This window comes from Gobius niger, assembly GCF_951799975.1.
Source record: "Gobius niger genome assembly, chromosome: 22".
NCBI classification, from domain to species: Eukaryota; Metazoa; Chordata; class Actinopteri; order Gobiiformes; family Gobiidae; genus Gobius; species Gobius niger.
The window spans coordinates 18,073,540-18,090,151 of NC_136873.1; the positions used below are offsets into that span (position 1 = coordinate 18,073,540).

Below are 16,612 nucleotides of genomic sequence, written 5' to 3' on the forward strand. Positions count from 1 at the left end.
GCTACGGCACTTCCAATGAGACGGTTCTGCACTTTTCAGCAACGCATTCACTGTTCCATGAAAACGGTCCGATTGTGCACCTCGCGCTAAAGCTTCATCACAATGAAATCATAAAACAAACGTGCCAGCTTTAGCACCTAGTTAAGTGTTCCATTAGCTCATTTAGCAGCGGCGTTAATTATTGTGGCTAGACTGGCAGTTCTCACCTTCTTCAAACACAAAGTGGCGTTGAGCTCCGTTACTTCCTCCGCGTGACAAAAGCGCGCTCATCAATGCCAATAAGAAGCCCATTTATAAAGTCGGACACTTTTATTGCGCAGCGGGCGGACACAATAAGGGCTGTGTGCTGACCGAATGGGCCCACTTTTAATATGGCCCAGGTCAAAGGTGGAGGCAATAGGAAGTGTCTAAACGACCCATGAAGGGGCTGGGGACGGGCCGTGGTCTGGCAGAAAGGGCCTTTAGCTCGGGCTAATGAAACACATCCAACTGAAGGTGATTACTGCGGCGTGTGTGTGTGTGTGCATGTGCGTGTGCGTGTGCGTGTGCGTGTGTGTGTGTGTGTGTGTGTGTGCGTGTGTGTGTGTGTGCGTGTCAAGTACCCAGAGAATGAGCAGCCGTGGTTTTGGAGCTGAAGAAGCGGCCCAAGCCCAGGTCTCCCAGTTTCACCACTCCTGTGGCTGTGATGAAGACGTTGGCGGGTTTGATATCTGCAAAAATAAATACATGAAGTTAAATGGTAAATAGTGTCAACTTACAATATACAGCGCTTTTAAACTTTATTTTTCTTTGCAAAAGGTTCATACTGTCTTCTTGGTTTAAACTATTACACTGCAAAAAGTGGATTCTAAGCAAGTAAAAAATGTCTTACTCTAAGAAACAAGTTCTTATTTTTTCCCAAAAATCTTGTTATAGGAAATAAAATCTAGCCATTTCTTGTTCAGATATATTTGCTAAAAACATGCTAATTTTTCATGTAACAAGAAAGAAAAACTTTTGGAATCTTATTCAGCTTTAGACAAAGAATATTTTTTCTTATTTCAAGAAAAAATAAGATTAATATTTACTTAATGTAAGAATTGATTCTCACAGAGAGATAATACATTCCATTCTTTAAAGTCGGCGGCACGGTGGCACAGCGGTTAGAGTCTCAGCTTCACAGCTCGAAGGTACTGGGTTTGATTCCCACCAGGACGGGGCCTTTCTGTGTGGAGCATGTTCTCCCCGTGTCTGCATACGTTTCCCCTACCACTAAAAACATGTACAATAGGTGAATCCTCCAGCCAGGTGATTCTGATCATCAGCCTGGCTCCACATCATGGAGATGGGTCCCGGGGCGAGGGCAATATTTTCCTTAAATATTAGTATTTATTAAGAATATTTTGCGTAAATCAAGCAACATTTAAGTAAAATATCCCACAATTTTTCACTATAAGAAAAAAAAATAAGAATGTTTTCCTTAAATTATTCCATTTTCTGAGGACATTCTGCTTAATTCTAGCTTTTTATTTGCTAAATTTAGTGTTTCCTTCTCATTTTATGTATGATAAGAAAAATATTCTAGAAACAACAATTCTTAGCAAGAAAAAAATGCTAACCCCATTGGCAGAATTTTTTCCTTAAAACAAGACAAAATGTCTCATTTTAAGATTTTTTTCCTTGTTTTTTAGTAGGGTCCTTTTTGTAGACTTTTAGTAAGACAGAGGGTTTGTTTTCTTGCTTTACTAGTTTCGATCACTTCCTGTGATTCCTTCCTCCGAAGCGTCATCTGGTGGTGACAGTGACGTGTCGTAGGCAGCTTTACATGGATTTACCAAGCAGTATGGAGATGACGGGTAAATCCATCATCTCCCTACTGACTGTTCGGCCTCAGTCAGCCTCTTACTGACTGACTGCATCTCAGGTGTGGGGTAAGGTGCTCCGTCATCCCGGTTCATAGATGTTGGTGCACGTTTCCTGATCTCGATGGCTTCTCTGATCCAGCGGTGAGACTGTACTTGTTACTTTCGGCACAGATGACCCTGGCATTGTCCCAGTTCATGATGTGGTTCTCCCTCTTGCAGTGATATGGATGATTTTCTTGAAGTGCTTTTTCTTTCATTGCTCTTTGTCTATTGGCTGTCTCCTTTTCACATTCCTACTGGTGTTCTCTCTTTTGTGTGCCTCCCTGTCTCCCCCACATATGTTTTATTGCATGATAGGCGTACACCTGGGATGCCGTCCTGGAGAAGGCGTCAGTCTGTAGGGGGCGTGAGCTCTCCCTACTGACTGGTAAATCCATGTCAGCTGCCAATGACACGTCACTTTCACCATCGGGTGACGCCTCTGAGGAAGATCACAGATCAACTAGCAAAGCAGGTAAACAAACCTAGTGTCTTACTAAAAGAACCATCTTGCTTTTCTACCTTTATCAGGCCCAATATCAGTCACCCATTCACCAGGGGCGGACTGGGACTGAAAAACAGCCCTGGACTCTGACCAGCCTGGCCCAAATTAGCGTAATTGTGACACTTCCACAAATAGATGTTTTAACCTCTTGCCACCCGCCTAAACCAAATGCATTCTGTCCTCTTTTGGCTGTGTAACACCTCATTTGAAAGCTAAGACCAACAAAACTGACCTTTTTCCTCGCGCTGTTGCTGTGTTGTGTCTTTTGTATGTTTTTTTTTTCTTTCTCATTATTGTGACATTTTTGTTGAATTTTTGTTGCATTTTTGTCACATTTTTGTCACATTTTTGTTGCATTTTTGTTCCATTTTTGTCACATTTTTGTTGCATTTTTGTTGCATTTTTGTCACATTTTTGTCACATTTTTGTCACATTTTTATTGCATTTTTGTCACATTTTTGTCACATTTTTGTCACATTTTTGTCACATTTTTGTCGCATTTTTGTTGCATTTTTGTTGCATTTTTATCGCATTTTTATCGCATTTTTGTTGCATTTTTGTCACATTTTTGTCACATTTTTGTCACATTTTTCATTATTTTTTCCATCATTTTTTGTTGTGTTTTTTTGTCCATGTTTTCCTCTTTTTCTCGCTATTTTGATGCTTTTCTTTTTAGCTTTTAGATTTGGGTAAAGCTCGGTTGAGGCGGGACCGGTGGCCCTCGAGCCAGTGGCCCTTCTGTGCTCTTCCAGAACCCTGCCATTCACTCTCATTCAGACACCAGTGTAACGCAGACACAACGACAGGAGCCGGGATTCTAACCCTCGACCTTCTGATTATCGTCAGTTCAAAGTTGGGCTAATTGAACTCTCAATCGTCCTGGGACTTTATAATCGTCACGTTTACAGCATTTCTTTGGCAGGAACAGCTCCTAGTTTGGGAGTTCGGACGAGACAATGGGAGATTTGTGTGTGTTCAATGAAACTGGAGAAACGCATTTGTTTTTGTTTGAGCTGAGGTTTGCATGAAAGCTGCGTCTAAGCTACATGTGTTTATAATTACGATGGAACAATCGAAAATTGAGATTGATCAATGATATATATATATATTTTTTTGCCTTGTTTTGTAAGGTGAAGGAAAAGAAATGAAAATAAAATGTGAAGAAAATCGTCTGGCCCTAGCTCAAGTCTGTAAACGTCTCTGCATTTGACCCATACCTCCTCTGGGTCAGCGGCTCACAGACAGCACCGGCGGGAAACCTGTTCAGGCTCGTTTCCCGCTCAGTGGTCTGCAGATCAGCTGCTCCGACAAACAGGCCTGGTAGTTGAACAGCGTTGTGACCGTTCAGATCTTTCGGAACAACTGAACAGAACATGTTTAGCGGAGAGTTTTTGCGGCGGACAGCGCTCTGATCCTACACCCTAATGAGAATTAGCGCGATACTTACTGTAGCCGTTTAAACGTCCGGCCCGTGATCAAGAGCCGGACCACAAATCAATTTACATTTAACATGAAAATGGGCAGCCACTTTAAAAGGCCCCGTCTTAAGTCATTTGAGCGGGACTAGCGTGAGCCTTTGAAATGTACACCTGTATAATGAGGCTGGAACGGCCTGTCGCTGCTAAGTGCTCATTAAATATGGGAGCTCAGGGTTCGTTAGCGTCCGCTGGACCTAATCGGAGCCAGGCGGGCGGATGTGCTTCACCTGTGAGCGCGGGTGCTTTCGGAGAGTCTGTCACAGTGCCATTCTAAAGTCAAGAAGAAACATGGCATGTCGGAAATGTCTGGACATTTTAGTCAGTTTCAGTCTCATGAAAAAAAACTTTACAACTGTAATTTTATTTAGTTTTTTTTTATTCAGCCATGACAAAATATTTTAAGAGTCGCATTTTTGAAAAGTGAGTTCCATCAGCTCATGGCATTTCGGGTCAAATCAATTGAAAAATATTTAAAAAAAATTAAACTAAACTGCGTACAAGTGAGATTTCTCCCTTTTCAACCCAAATTGATCAGATTAAAGACTCGTCTTTTCAAACTGGCCTTTAATACTTGGAATGCACTGAATTATGTCTAGGACACAATCATTCTGTGTTTTTAAATTGTTTATATCTTTCTGTGAAGCACTTCGGTTCTCCATGTGTCATGTTAAATGCAATACAAATAAACTTTGATTGATTGATGTATGACACTCTACATGTTATACATGTCGTCTACGGCTGAAACGACTAATCGATTATTGAAATAGTCGACAACTATTTTAGAAATCGATTAATCGTTTTCTGGTTCACACAGACTTAAATGGAGCAAAAATGACATAAAAAATGTAGTATTTTTGAGGAAAACCTACTGTGTTTTTATAATTGGGGTCTGTAGTGTTTTGTACATTGTAAATTTCATGAATAGAGCCTCCAACAAACATTTCCCTTTCAGTTTACTCCATTAACACATCCTCAAGTAGCACCACTTAAGCTATATGTGATAAAATAAAATAAAAATTTCCTACACCATTTACAAAATAATTGCTAGTTGCAGCCCTAATGTCGCCCACTACTTTTGACATACCACGGACTAAAACGAAACAAAAGGATTTGATTAGATTTTTGTATTTGTTTATTTGAACAGGGACAATGCACATAAATGTGTTTAAATGTGGCCAGTTGTAGCTATAATGCTAGTATTCAGCCGTCGTCCTGGGGGAAAGTGTAGATTGCCAGCAGTTAGTTGCCGCCCATGGGCCATCCCGCCTTTGCTCTGCCCAATCCCATCAGACCTGGGAAGCTAAGCAGGAAGGGCCTGGTCGGTACTTGGATGGGAGACCGTAGGAACACCAGGAAGCCTGGCAAATGTAGTGAGTGAGTGAGTGGTTGTTGGTGGTCGGAGGGGCCGATGGCGCAGACTGGTTGCCTCGCTTCAGTCAGTCTACCCCAGGGCAGCTGTGGCTACAATAGTAGCTTGCCAGTGAATGAATAATGAAATGTGAAGCGTCTTGGAGTGTCCAGAAAAGCGCTATATAAAACCGATGCAGCTTTATTATCATTATTATTAATACTATTATTAAATTTAGCCACACTGTAGAATATTTAGCTGCAATAAAATACAGTGTTTCGAGTGGTGATAAACACCTAAACCATGTTCCCCTTTGAATGGAGCAGGACACTGCCTGCTTGTCTCTCCATGGGGATATGGCTGCTTTGTTTGGAGGTGCATTGTTTGCTCTTGTGACACAGCGATATGTCACCTGGAATGTTCCTTTAAGGCTTTAATGTGGCTTTAAGGTTAAGTTATCCTTGTAGAGACTCTTGACTGAATCTTGACTAACAGACTGAAAGTAAATTTGAATGTGTTGTCCAAATGAACAGTGGCTCAGAGCTTTTGTTTTGTTTGTTCAAAGGGAGAGCTGAATATTGGAAGCACATGGGCCCATTAACACTGTTCGGTGCTGGAGTTGTTTTTAGCACCTGCCGAGGAACCTTCTGTCATCTGCAGCAGCAACACTCGCACTTACTAACAACACCTACTGCATTTACATCTCCTTTTTTATTCAGCTGTTTGAAGCAGCGGGAGGCTGGGCGGGCACAAAGCATTTTGGGGTTTGTTCGAGAAAATCCAAGAAAATGGAGGTAACGCTGAATAATATGAGGACGGCTATAAAGCATTTACTAAACACGAGTCAATCATAAACGGTAATGGACCAACACTGACCTACATGTTAATAAGCAGGGTGTTATACTGGAAGTTGTATGTCATAGAATATTACTAAAATCAAAGGGTGATCATTAATACTGATCATCAAACTAATCAGAGCCTACATTCTAAAACAGGCCCTGTACATACATGATGTTTCACAAGACAAAAGACAGTACATACTGCAAGCTTCAGCAACTTCAGCTTTCCCAAATGAAGACTCAAACACATGGGTAAATCTACATTCTCTGTCAGGTCCCACACATTTGGTCAGTATAGTATAGTATGTACTGTACCTCTATATAGTGAGTACTGTATAGTGAGTACTGTACCTCTGTATAGTGAGTACTGTATAGTGAGTACTGTACCTCCGTATAGTATGTACTGTACCTCTGTATAGTGAGTACTGTATAGTGAGTACAGTATAGTATGTACTGTTCCTCTGTATAGTGAGTACTGTTCCTCTGTATAGTGAGTACTGTACCTCTGTATAGTGAGTACTGTATAGTGAGTACTGTATAGTGAGTACTGTACCTCCGTATAGTATGTACTGTACCTCTGTATAGTAAGTACTGTACCTCTGTATAATGAGTACTGTACCTCCGTATAGTATGTACTGTACCTCTGTATAGTGAGTACTGTACCTCTGTATAGTAAGTACTGTACCTCCGTATAGTATGTACTGTACCTCTGTATAGTAAGTACTGTACCTCTGTATAGTGAGTACTGTACCTCTGTGCATGACTCTCCTGGAGTGCATGTGCTCCAGGGCGCTGCAGAGCTGCACAAAATACTTCCACACCGTCCTCTCTGGGATGAGCCGCCTCTGCTTCTTAAAGTGCTGCAAACACAGGGAAACACAGTCAGCATGAAGTATCATGATATTCATCATCAGGTCCTTCTGGGATTTACTAACTGTGACCATTCAAAACACGATACAGCTTCGATCAAGGACTGGCCACTTTAACAAATACCTGTGCCTGAACAATGCTTTTTTTCAGCACATATGTAACAATATTCACAATTCAGAACCAAATAGAAAGGTAATGTTTATAAAACACTATTTATGAACTAACAAGAACAGGGGTTTCAATGATTTGTTTGAGCTGGAACAACAAAGTAACTTTCTTTTGTGCAGAAACATGGTATCTACAGAACATTCTTCTGTGTCCTTTGTAACGGTCCCCAGCCCTGATTAGCTTGCATTGAAATGACCACACATTGGAGCAGCCCTTGTGCCTTTCCCAGGCATGGCCTGTAATGCAGTCCAGACCCCTCGTCTGCTTGGCCTGTCTCTTAACCACACTCTTGGTTTGCAATGGGACGCACATGTATTCGAGGAAACAACATACACAAACCCTCAATCCGTTCTTTCACTCATGAATTGTGAAGGATGGGACTGACTGAGAACGACTGGGTCATCTTCTGAGATCTTCACTCCAATTGACGTATGCTGTAAAGGCAGTGGCTCTTGTTTTGATTTGTAAAAAAATGACAATTACGTTTGGGCAAATGGGTCATCACACAGCAGAGGACAGAAGGTCCAGTCCAGTCGTCTCATGAACCATCTCCATCATCCCAGTACGAAGTCCACTTTTTAATGGGTGTCTTAGCAGGTGGTCAGATGTTGTTACCGCGATACTGTGGAGGTCAGTAAGAGATGGAGAAAAGCTGGAAGGTGCTGCGAAACACCGGAGTTAAAGTAGATCGATAGACGGAAGAAAGAGGGGAGGTAGACCTTGGCCTACCTCCAAACAAAACCTCAGTGAGGAGCCATTCTCTCCTTGCCCTCCCCATTTCCATATCAGAGGAGCGTTTGATGTCAATGGGGAAGCACACAGACGCCCACCAACAGCCGCCCCCACCCCGGCCCCCTCCTCCACCCTCCTCCAGCACAACACCGCGTGTGCAATATTCTGCAAGTGCATGCAAATCTGGGAACATTTGATTCCATCTGAATTCAGAGATGGTCAGAGAGGAGCGTTAATAGAGAATGAGGAAGGGAAGGCGGAGGGGCAGGGCCACGTGGGATGGGGGAATCAAAAAGAATAAGAAATGGTAAATTCATGCATGGGAGTGTGCTGCTCTACATACAGCAGTGTGCAGATGTGTTTATTTCACAGCGGTGCCAGGAGGGCTGAGGTCAAGCACGCACTACGTAGCCATGGAGGACAAGGTGGCCATGGGGTAAAGTCCCCAGCTTAAGGAACCCAGAGCGATTATTATGAAATACGTTCTATCAATCGGGACAAAGTTGACCATTGCATTCTGGGAAATCAAGAGAGTGGGGATATTTCTTGGTCGTACACTGGAGTAAACTGAAATACAAACCTGGACAGAAAAGGGACAGGTGGGCAGAAAAAGAAAGCCATTCACCACCAAGTGGATAGATAAGGCCTAGCCAGAACACTACTGCTGACAGTCAGGTACAATCACATTTTATGTTGGACAACACAACAGTACTGCTGCTGCAAATAGAGAAGTCTCCCTCCATAAAGTGACAAAGTTAGACATGGTAGCAATAGGTCTTTAAAGTAGTGATTCTCATACTTTTGGAAACTGAACAGAAAATATTTCAAGGATCAGAAAAAAAAGTGTTCTGCTCCTTATCAATGTGATGTTCCAGTTTCAAATCCTTTTCTGAATGATTGTGCTAAAGCCGACTCCATATTCAATAGTCACTGTCTCGCTGACAGCTGTTCGAGGCATGACGCCGCAGATGGAGCTCATGTTGGTTGTTTCCGGACACCATTATCTTCCCCTGGTCATTGTAATCGATATCCTACCACAGCTGATCTGTTCTGTTGTTGCTCGCTGAAATGGACGTGTCCCAGCGTCTGCTAGCAAAAGCTAAACCAGCTGGCTAACGCACACGTGTGGCTCCCTACGCCTTCCAGGCAGATCACAAAGGGGAATCTAGCTCAGTTGGATTCATGTCAGGTGATTGACCTGGCCATTGAATAACATTTCACTTCTTTGCCTTATCTCTCTGACATTATCTTTGGGTCATTGTTCATCTGCACTGTGAAGCGGCGTCCGAGCATTTGGCTGAATATGAGTTCATAATATTGTCTGAAACACTTCAGAATTCATTCTGCTGCTTTTGACAACATTCACATCATCAATAAATACAAGGGAACCAGTTCCATTGGCCCAGACAAGCCCATGCCCTGATGCTGCACCACCATGTTTCACTGAGGAGGGGGGATGCTTTCAATCATGAGCAGATCCTTTATTTCTCTCTTCAAATCACTCTGGTACAAGTTGATCCCGTGAACCTTAACGTGGTGGGGTTGTTTGAGTGCCCGAATGATCCGAGGAGCCATGTTGTCTGGGGCTTTATGCCCCTGGTAGGGTCTCCCATGGCAAACAGGTCCGAGGTGACCGGTCAGACGAAGAGCAGTTCAGAAGACTCTTATGGACGTACAACATACAAGGACCGAGACGTTGCCCGGCATGGCGCAGCTGGGGCCCCACCCTGGAGCCAGACCTGGGGTTGGGGCCCGAACGCGAGCGTCTGGTGGCCGGGTCTCTGCCCACGGGGCCCGGCCGGGCACAGCCCGAAGGGACGACGTGGGCCCGCCCTCCTGTGGACTCACCACCTGCAGAGGGATCCGTAGGGGTCGGGTGCGGAGAGGACTGGGTGGCAGTCAGAGGCAGGTGCCTCGGCGACCTGGTCCACATGCGCAGCTTCTGGCGTTCGGGACATGGAACATCACTTCGCTGGGGGGGAAGGAGCCTGAGCTTGTGCGGGAGGTTGAGAGATACCGACTAGATATTCACCTTATTCCGCCCCGCCCACTTTTGCCACTTTTAGCTTTGTCTCAGCACTTCCATTGTCCTGACACTTCAGGTCGAGCACGAAACCCGCTCATTTAACGGAGAACGAGGGAAAATATTCTCCGCTCAAATCTGATGTTTAACAGATTGATTTGTGTAAAACGTCCGATGTTCATTTGCACCAACATGTCGACACTGCAGCGTTTCTCTGTGCGGCCAAAAAACGGCTTTGTTTTCGTGTAGTGACTGATTTTATGTAGAGTTCTCCAGCTCCATGTTAAAAGATAGGAGAAAAGGGGTGGACACAATTCATGGCGGCGCCCACGCGAGCCTCCGGAATAAGGTGAATAGTCGGGCTCACGTCCACGCACAGCTTGGGTTCCGGATCCCAACTCCTGGAGAGAGGCTGGACTCTCCATTTTTCTGGAGTTGCCCGCGGGGAGAGGCGGCAGGCTGGGGTGGGTTTGCTCATAGCCCCCCAGCTCAGCCGTCACGTGTTGGAGTTCCCCGGTGAATGAGAGGGTCGCGTCCCTACGCCTTCGGATCGGGGACAGGTCTCTCACCGTTGTCTCGGCCTATGGGCCCAACATCAGTGCAGAGTACCCGGCCTTCTTGGAGTCCCTGGGAGGGGCACAAGATGCTGCCATCTGCTGTCGATTCGAATGTTCATTAATTGAGTATGTTTATTTTCTTTATGTTAAAATACAGATCATCTCTATATACAGGCTTTTGGAGATGGAGTATAATCTTTCACAGATTTAGAGTGAGATAAGCCCATGAATTCATAATTAACCCAAACCGAGGCCTTGGGCACATTTACAGTACAACTGGTACAGACTGTGGTACCATTATTTTTCATTGTGTAATGATAAACTAGAATGTAATATACGTACAAACTCCTGATATTATTGTGCTGGTATCACAGAAAGGTGCCCAGCCCTGTGGTATGGGCCACAGTTCTCTCACCCATAATGCATCTCCATGTGCTTTTATGGCTGCGTCGGCACTTCCTCTGCTTACAAACGGTACCATATGAGCGTGTTAGCAGTGCGGGGATATGTAGCAGAGCTTGCAGAACCTGCCATGTTCACCATGTTGTAGCACTAATCCTCCTCTAGCCTAATTTGCTACGGTGAAGTGTGCGGATGTGCAGTTGCAAACAGCTTGTCGAGCAGTGCCATACACGGCTGCGGCATCATTTATGCATGGCAGAGGAGGCCTTTCTCTGTGCGCACCACTAATTTGCTGTACTGGCAGCTTTTGAGAATACCAGCGCAGGCCAGGGAGGAGATGGCAACAGCCTTTCAACAGCAATTCCTGTTCCTGAGCCACTTTGAGGAACAACATCGCCCGCTGTATGCACTAATCAATCTGGTTATACAGGGAAGAGGACGATCAGAGACGCACGGAATACGCAATGCACAAGTGGAATAACACATCCAATGAAGGGAAACCTTGGATCTTTAGCAGAAGTCGAATATTTCACCATACTCTGCACTTTGTTTCTTTCAAACTTACTTCTGAATGGTTATGATTAGCAAACCACAAAAGCTGAAATCATTTAGGGAACATAAGCAAAACCAAACGGCAAAATCCTGTCGAAGTCTACAAGCATTTTCTACAATGCATGGGATTCTAAATGTAGATTTGTAGCTCATGCTTCAGTCCTCTCTCAAATCAAGGCTGCTGGACACTGACATTGAACTAAATCCCCATTTTGAAAAACCAAAAACATCTCAATTTGAGCATAATAATCCAAATGTTAGCTGTTTTGACTAGTTAAGAAGTTCTTGGGTATTCGTCCTAGATTATTTCACTTGTTCTGAGATGTTTCTGAGTCGTTTCAATACATTTTGTCCTTATTTCAGATCATTTTCTTTGCCAATGGGGTAAGAAAATTGGTCTTATCTCATTGACAATTTTACTTTCTTTTTTCAAGCGAGATTTACCCTAGAACTGGTCTGAAATGTCCTCAAACAAGCAAAGTAAACTTGGTCCGATCAGGAAAAGCGTCTAAATGAGTGAAAACCGCTCAAAACAAGGTATTGATCGTCTGTCATTTTTTCAGACACCTTTTCTGAGTGCTTTCTCTGGAAAATGACGAGAACCAACTACTACATTAAAGGAACAGGCAACCGTTTTTCCAGACTGAGATACGTACCTGTCTGGTCTTTGTGCCCGTGGAAGAGCTTGGTCGCTTCTAACTTCACCTTGTTTGGAGCTATAGGACTACACTGTGAGAGGCCAAATGCTAACAACATCTCTGGTCTTTTTGTGTGACTGAGGGCACGCAGTTCTTCCATACTGTGATATGTTCTTATCTGAGCTTAAACAAGTTGATGCGTACCTGTCAGGTCTTTGTGCCCGTGGAAGAGCGTGGTAGCTTCCAACGGCTATAGGAGCTACTGGAAGAGGCCAAATGCTAACAACATCTCTGGTCTTTGTGCGTGCCCTCAGTCATGCAAAATGACCAGACAGGTACGCATCAACTCGTCTTAGCTCAGGTAAGAACATATTTCAGTATGTAAAGAACGGTGGCCTAGGAAAGATTCCAAATCCACCTGTTTTTACCTTGTGTTTTCGATATAACAAAAAGTCTGCCAAGATTTGCCAGTATTTATTATTTGTATGTAGCATAGAAATGAATCTATAGCTTGAACCTATGAACACATAAACAGAGTCATGATAAATGTACTGTGCCTAAAAAAAAATATGATTATACATAGACTACCATACCTTTGCCACCTGTGCAGCTGTTAATGGACGATTTGGATGATTTACTTTAGTTTAGTTTAGATTTAGTTAGTACTGAGGTGATTTTGTACAGTACAAGCAGTTTGTAATGTCCACTTCCAGGATCCAGTGAGTTACCTTGATCATCCGTGAGAGGTCCCCAGCGTCCGCCAATTCCAAAACTATGTTCAGCTCGTTGTCTTCGATAAACGACGCGTGGTACTTTATCACATTGGGGTGGTTCAATTGCTGCAGAGACGGGAAGAGAAAAAGATATCTGTTTACAAAAAGTACACAACCAATTCTTTTAAACTGAATGAATCCTTCTTAGCCTCATCCCAAAGGTTTACGCCAGGGGTGTCCAAACTTTTTTCCTGTGGGGCCGCATACTGAAGCGTACACAGGGTGAAGGGCCATAGATCGGTGGTTAGTGCCGCAAAACCGTTGACTAGCAGAGGTTTAAATTGTGCCCTACACCTTTGGGCGCACTCACACTTGTCCATCCGAACCGCGCCCAAGGAAGCCCCTTCTGCGCGGTTCGTTTGTGCAGTGTGAGTACAATCAATCCGTGCCCGAGTCGGACTCGGTTCCGGACTTTGGCCCGCTTGGAGGAGGTGGGCCAGAGCGCGGCTCGGTTGCTCGTGTTTGCGCACACGCACGGATACAAGCGGCGGTTGTATGGGCGGTTGCATTTGTCACGTAAAACAGTGAGAAAAGGCTGTATTTATCAAACAGAGCAGCGGCTGCCTCGCTCTCGTCTCCCCAGCCCCGACCGCTTCTCTCCCGGGCGGCTCCCCGGACCCCCGGCCACATACCGCTCGTCTCCCCGACCGCTCACTCCCGACGCCCTGGCCGCTTCACGCACGTCTCGGGCTGACTATACGGGAGCGGCTGCGCTTCTCCCGCCCTGTGTCCGAGCTTCTCTGCTGCTGCACCTGGTTTGGCCGCAGGCTTTAGTCGGACAGATAAAACCTGCGGGTGCTTTTATCGCTTGTGACTTCGGTGCGTGTTCGTGTTAAGTGCTTTGTCGCAATGTAGCGTATACGAAGTATAGTCTATACTTCCAGGAGTTCACCAACATAAAGCTGTTTAACCAGTGGCCGAAGCAGCAATGAATGACATAAACTAATCGTCATATCTTCTGTTCTCGTCGCCTTTTTTGAAGGCTGTATATGACTCCAAAGAAAGGCTCAGAGCGGCAGGTGCTGCTCCACCCCCCGCCTCAGCTGAGCGGGACAGAGGGACCTGCACTTCTCTATTTCTCTGCTTTATTAAAATCAACTATTATATTCACCATAGCCCTTTTTGTTAAACTGTAGTAAAATGCAAAGAAAAGTATAGTGAAGAGATTTGACAGGGGGTCAAAGTAGACATTATTTCACGCAGCTGTTTTAGTTTTTTTTTTCTTCCGCATTATGTTGCGCTGCTGCTCACGTGCACTTGTAAACAACTCCTCGTGTTTGGCCACGGCTCGGTTCGTTTGTGTAAGTGTGAGCGCAGGCCGTTCTGGGCATCCAGGCCTTTCCTCAAACGAGCTGGAGAGTGGCACGGTTCGGATGTCAAGTGTGAGTGCGCCCTTTATTTCTGCTCAAAACCTTCATGCCAGCTCTGTCTCACAGTAGAAGGTTAGTTGTTTGGTTAGAATTGTGTAGAATTATTACATTTCAAATAAAAAGGACTATCTCTGATGATGTGTCCCGATTCAGCAAGAAGGCAGAGGGCCACCAAAAATTGGTCTGAGGGCCGCATTTGGCCCCCGGGCCGCACTTTGGACACCCCTGGTTTACGCAGATGACGACAAGAAGGGCTCACTGCAACTGTATCGAAATAGCATTCTCATGGTCGCAATTAGAAAATCTGAAAGCTGATGATACAGGTAAAAAAATCATCTCGAATGGGCAATAACGCAACCGTTCAAACCTGTTCTGGAGCGCATTTGACTCTCAGCTGTTCACATTTTGGTCTTCTCTAGGCCAAGGCGTCTCAGTTGGTTTCAAATGCCTGAGTAAAATCACTATGAGGTCTTTTTCTATGATTGCACAGGCCTAGCAAGTCAAAATGGTAATTGTGTTTAATCCATTTTAGAAGCCGGACAATCATACTTTAACATTGCATTCACAAATGAATAAATGAAGGACAATCTGCAGATGACCACACCACGCATCCGTACAAATGTGGAATGGGTACCGTAAATGCTCTAATATAGGCCGGGGCCTTTATTTACTCAAGTGCATCTAGGACCAGGCCTTTATTGGAACCAGGCCACAATTAGAGACAGGCCTTTATTTCTATTTGAGCAAAAACGGACGACCAGGAAAGCGAAGAAAAACGAGATTTGTGTCCATTTGAACCTAAAATATTAGGTTCATTTATTAATTAACATTTCAAACCCTCTCCCAGCGGCTGGAACATTGACGGCTTTTATTATGTCGGGACAACAGGAAGTGTTTCGTTGCTGTTAGCGGAGCTTTGACATCAATGTCACTGCAGGTTTCTGTTTCGTTTTTACCGCTGACCGGATTATTTGTTGTTATCTTGTGTAAAAGGCGAGTTTAGACGGAGCGTTTGTGTTTGTGATCGATCATGAGACTGACCCGAGAGAAGACGAGACGCTCGCGCTGATCGGAGGAGTTATTTTGAGGCGTGGGACTGACCTGCACACGGAGCAGCTGGACGTGCTTTGAAGACGCGATGGAGACTTTATTAAAACCCTGGAGGGTCACACAACATTTGTTGCTTTCCCTGTTTCTACAAATACACTGCGTTCCAAATTATTATGCAAATGACATTTTTCTAAGATTTTCTAAATTGTCAACTCAAATGAGAGTCAGCATAATTTTTAAGTCTTTAACTGGTAGAGGATCATTTAAATGTGGTGGAAAAAAATTCCTAGTGATAACAGTATTTTTTTTCAAAAATAAATATAGTAAAAACCTCAAAATCCACTGTTCCAAGTTATTATGCAACTCATCGTTTCAATACATTTTAAAGCTTGTAATTAACTGAAAATGGTCATTTGTTGTATTTGTAACATTAGGAGGTCATACTTACTGAAATCAAAAGCTATTTCAATCCAAAAAATATTAACAGGTCAAGTTATATTTGACCATAGGAGCCCTTCTTTGATAGCAGCTTCAAAATTCTTAAATCCATTAAACTTGTGAGTTTTTGGACAGTTTCTGCTTGGATTTCTTTGCAGGATGTTAGAATAGTCTCCCAGAGCTGCTGTTTGGATGAAAACTGCCTCCCACCCTCATAGAAGTGTTTTTTGTTGAGGCTCCAAAGGTTCTCAATAGGGTTGAAGTCAGGGAAGGAGGGGGTCCACATCATGAGTTTCTCTCCTTTTCTGCCCATAGCAGCCAGTGATGCAGGGGTTTCCTTTACAGCAGGACATGGTGCGTTGTCATGCATGAAGAGGACTTTGTTAGGGAAAGCACGGCTCTTCTTTTTGTACCATAGAAGACAGTGGTCAGTCAGAAACTCCACATATTTTTCAAAGGTCATTTTCACACCTTCAGGGAGCCTAAAAGGGCCTAATGGGGCCGACCGGCTCTCTCACCATGATTCTGGCCCAAAACATGACTCCGCCCCCTCTTTACTGACGTCACAGCCTTGTTGGGACATTGTGGCCATTCACCAACTATCCACTACCTCATTGAGTTAACCATCCAGGGCTACACGGCACTCATCAGTGAACAAGACTGTTTGAAAATGAATCCTCATGTATTTCTGAGCCACTGCAGACGTTTCTGTTCATTAGCTTCAATTAACAGTTTAGGGGAGGCCCGGATAGAAGGTTTATGCACAACTGCAGCCTCTGGAGGGTCCTACACCTTGATGTTCGGGAGACTCCAGAGGCACCAGCAGCTTCAAATACCTGTCTGCTGCTTTGTAGCATCTGTTCTCATAATCTGATGTGTTTGTCTGGCAGAAACCGTCCATATTGTGCCTTTATCGGCACAAAACGGAGTGTGCTCTGAATCATCCACAGATCTCTTATCTGTATGATGATTAAGCTTAATCTTTC

General features: G+C 44.2%; 1 protein-coding gene across 1 annotated transcript in view; it reads right to left on the reverse strand.

The window, feature by feature from the left end:
* Positions 1-16,612, reverse strand: part of nek7 (NIMA-related kinase 7) — a 187,729-nt gene that overhangs the window by 80,121 nt on the left and 90,996 nt on the right. The window contains exons 5-7 of the mRNA XM_079580956.1: positions 12,724-12,834; positions 6,805-6,913; positions 603-710 (exon numbers count right to left, since the gene is read on the reverse strand). Of these exons, the coding sequence (XP_079437082.1) occupies positions 603-710; positions 6,805-6,913; positions 12,724-12,834 (328 nt within the window). The remainder of the gene's footprint in view (positions 1-602; positions 711-6,804; positions 6,914-12,723; positions 12,835-16,612) is intronic.